The 3,365-nt window shown below is 49.3% G+C and overlaps 3 protein-coding genes across 3 annotated transcripts in view; all 3 read left to right on the top strand.

Moving 5' to 3' along the window:
• Nucleotides 1–636: 636 nt before the first annotated feature.
• Nucleotides 637–1,387, top strand: Pmar_PMAR022677 (hypothetical protein; the record flags this gene model as incomplete). The annotated part of the gene is made up of 3 exons (XM_002785374.1): nt 637–726; nt 767–1,007; nt 1,194–1,387. The coding sequence occupies 3 exons, from the start codon at nt 637–639 to the stop codon at nt 1,385–1,387; spliced, it is 525 nt and encodes a 174-aa protein (XP_002785420.1).
• A 428-nt stretch (nt 1,388–1,815) lies between these two features.
• Pmar_PMAR022676 (hypothetical protein) lies at nt 1,816–2,146 on the top strand (the record flags this gene model as incomplete). The annotated part of the gene is made up of 2 exons (XM_002785373.1): nt 1,816–1,967; nt 2,026–2,146. Coding segments are annotated over 2 exons (273 nt in total), but the record flags the coding sequence as incomplete, so codon positions are not given.
• A 432-nt stretch (nt 2,147–2,578) lies between these two features.
• Nucleotides 2,579–3,365, top strand: part of Pmar_PMAR022675 (histone-lysine n-methyltransferase, setb1, putative) — a gene marked incomplete at its 5' end in the record, with an annotated part of 2,169 nt that continues 1,382 nt past the window's right edge. Inside the window, 5 exons of the mRNA XM_002785372.1 lie at nt 2,579–2,668; nt 2,718–2,854; nt 2,912–3,116; nt 3,167–3,243; nt 3,308–3,365. Of these exons, the coding sequence (XP_002785418.1) occupies nt 2,579–2,668; nt 2,718–2,854; nt 2,912–3,116; nt 3,167–3,243; nt 3,308–3,365 (567 nt within the window). The remainder of the gene's footprint in view (nt 2,669–2,717; nt 2,855–2,911; nt 3,117–3,166; nt 3,244–3,307) is intronic.

The following is a 3,365-nucleotide window of genomic DNA, read 5'->3' as shown; positions in this document are numbered from 1 at the left end:
TTGTAGATCATGTGTAGCATGTTATGGAGGGACCTCGAGCGTTGAACGTGCTGAATCTCAATCGCCTCTAATCGAGTAATGGCAGAGGTGTTATCGGTTTTATCCAAACGATCATGTACAAGTGTTGGCATTAATCGTTGAGGAATCTATCAATTAGTTGCTATCTATAACCGTTCCCAACAGTAATTGCTGGATGGTGCGGTTCATATTTTTTCATAGATCCGTGGGTGGTGACAGTACACAACTTATATCTGTCTCACTTTTCATAGTCTGATTATGCCCTTACTTATATCACGATATGTGTCACCATAACTTTTCGATGCTCGTATGGTAGGGCAATATTCTTAGTGCAGCATTCCTAGCGCCGTCATTTTCATGATCATCTACTAGTCTCGCTGCAAATCCGAAGGTACGCGGGTATAGACTGCGTTTCGATGGTGTTAGTATAAGTAGAGAATCAATCGTTTCATTATCTACATATTACCGCTATTATCACTCTAGTCTGATGACCCCTTTTTCGCCCTATATTATCCGTGCTGTCTCATCATCCATGTGCGTTGTGTTGTAAATCTTTTCAGTGATGTGAATCGGTTTTTGGGCGTTCCTACTTCCCGTTACTTCTGTCGTTGTCTTTTGATGCGAGCGGCTGAGTCTCGGAGGGTAACTGATGCCCCGTCACAGTACTCGAACGAGGAGGCTATGTTGATCGAGAGCCTCAGGAAGCAGGTATGTGTCGATGTTGGTCAAACGCATGTCTTTTGGGTAGGTGCAATTACTTTCCTTAGAGAACTCACTATTGTTGAAGAAGGCGGAGGTCACCGTAGCTCCTCGGGTAGAGCCTGAGCAAAGCCATCAGGCAGCGCAGTCAGTTGGAGTGTGTCGAGAGGCAGCAACTGAGGGCTTGGAGGCTTCGAAACGAGAGATAAGTGAACTAAAGAAAGTTCTGGCTGAGGAACGAACAGGAATGGCAGAGTTGAGGAAGAAACTTGACAAGCAGAGAATTGAAAGTATGAATCCACGCTCGACTGTGGTCGGATTTGTATCTTGAGAGCAGTGTTACTGTCCGGTCTCGAAGACCTTCTGAGAGTAGTTGTTGTACCTCCGAGTGTTGACGAATTCAACAGAGGAGTGCTGAGGGGTTCATTGCCAGAATTCGCCCTAGTTCGGTTACTTCAGCTTGATGTTGTTGTTAGGTGAGAAATCGGTGGCAGAGCTAAATTTAGATGCCCAAAGCAGAATAGAGAAGTTGGCTAAGGAATTAGAGTGCACCAAAAAGCAACTGAAGATGGCAGATGAGGAAGCGGACACTATCTGGGCTGAGAGGGTCCATTCTGAGAGGCGCCTCAGGGATATCATAGAGCAGGGAGACGGTGAATTGCACAAGTGATATGTCGAATTTGAGGGGTCCTCGTATATCGCGAGATGCACAGGTTGATGGCTGAGATCTCATCTTGTCGAGTCCTATTGGATGAACGTGAGAAGGCTCTGCAATTGATGGAGACTCGTGTAGGTCGGCCAGGCTCCATTTTGTTGCAGCCAGCTCATCGACTCATCTATGAAACATACGACTATCCGGGTCTTAGAGTCTCGAACGCGGTTTTGGTGTTAGCAGACATACATATAGCGGCGACCCTAACTCTGCAGCGATTTGTGTGTACCGGCTCGACTCGTCAGTGTATGACTCGTGTGTTGGCTTATAGCGAAATAGGACACGAAACGGATGGTCCGTTGGGGACTTTCTGAATTGGTCGAAACTGTGATGACGTGAAAGCCAGCAGCCCTTACCAAAACTGATAATCCAATAAATGCATATAGGTAGCTGCCCGGGATGTAGTCAGGCATGATGAAACGACACTTGAACGTCGAGCAAGAGAGCTCGATGAAGAGTGTGAGAATCTGAGGCGCATCTGCGATGTTGAAAGGGAGGGAAGAGTGGCGGCAGAAGGGAGGCTCGAAGCGGCGGAAAAGTAGGTGCATAAAAGTGCTCACGAGAGTGACCGCGCGCCACTGAATTGGCACTGCCAGGGAGGTGACCACCTTGCATAAGGAGTGTGAGAAACTCCGAGGAGAGACCGAGCAGTTACCGACAGTAACGGCGAAGCTCGCTGAGTGTAGGAAGGAGCTGGAACGGACTGTAGCGGAGAAGGTAGGCTTTCTGGCATCAAGTGCTGGCCTGCACGTTGGACATATGGCCAACATGGGAATATGGGCGTGAATGCTCTTGAGGGATTCGCATATCTCGTATAGTCGATCCCTCGATAATCATCTAGTCATCGCAGTCAGGCGGAGCAGATGTCTCGAGGAGATCGCGAGTGTTGTAATAGACAAGCAGCTGAAAAAGAGTGAAAAAGTTGAGGGAGGAAATGGACGAGTTCCTCGTGAAAATGCGGTCGGAGAAGGAATGTGTAAGGGAGGCTGATGGACAGACATGTCGTCCATTAGTGACGATATCCCCAGCAGCGATGGACGAATTCGATACCTGGGAATCCTCTCTGCGCCCAGCGTTTCTCGTGGATAGTTCTATGGCGCTCCTGTTTTGGGTGATTATGGCAAGTGCATGATATATTCAAAGACGCAGATGCAAGTCGAAACTCTAAAGCGAGAAGTGAAGGAGGCGAGAACGTTGCTGCTGGAAGAGCAAGGAGAGGCAGCCAAGTCAAGGGATGAGGTAGGGCTTGGGCAGCCCAGTGGTGGTCAGCCGCAGCAGCAGGCATCAGGTGTGTCGTCTGAGAGCTGAGCTGGACTTGATGAAGACGTCGCAGTTGGATAGGGTAGTGCAAGAGAATGATCGATTGAAGCGACGGAATGCCGAAGCACAGCAGCTTCTGGACACAGCACATGATGAAGCTCTGAAGTACGGCAACAGCGGTGGCGGCTATGAGATTAGCACGTCCTTCTGGGCATCGTATAGGTTTCGGAAGGAGGCTGGTGACGCTGAGTTGTTGAGGAAGGAGAAATCCCTGGCAGTGGAGGAGCTAGAGCGGTTGAAGCAAACATACAGCGAGGACAGGGAGCGGCATGCAGAGGAGGTGGCGACTTTCAAGACAACCGTTGAAACACAACGACTACGGTTGAAGCGTTTGGAAAGCTTACACAACGAGATAGAGAGAATTGACGTAGTGCGCCTCTGCGATCGATAGCTCTATCGAGCTCTGGCTGAGCTTAGTTACGCGGTGGCCTCTCAGCATTGCAAGCTCTTGCCAGGACGGTGAGTGGTGTACGGGAGGATGGGCAAACTGAGTTGTAGTGAACATGCAGGGCCAATCAGTGATGTCCTTCATGCTATTGTGATAGTTGTTGGGTTCAGTTGGCTCATGTTGATCGTGAGTGGTGATGATAGAGGGCCTCTGGTTCTTGCCATGACA

This window comes from Perkinsus marinus, assembly GCF_000006405.1.
Source record: "Perkinsus marinus ATCC 50983 genomic scaffold scf_1104296932828, whole genome shotgun sequence".
NCBI classification, from domain to species: Eukaryota; Perkinsozoa; order Perkinsida; family Perkinsidae; genus Perkinsus; species Perkinsus marinus.
Note: the sequence above shows the minus strand (reverse complement) of the source record. Positions and strands in the feature narration are given on the sequence as shown.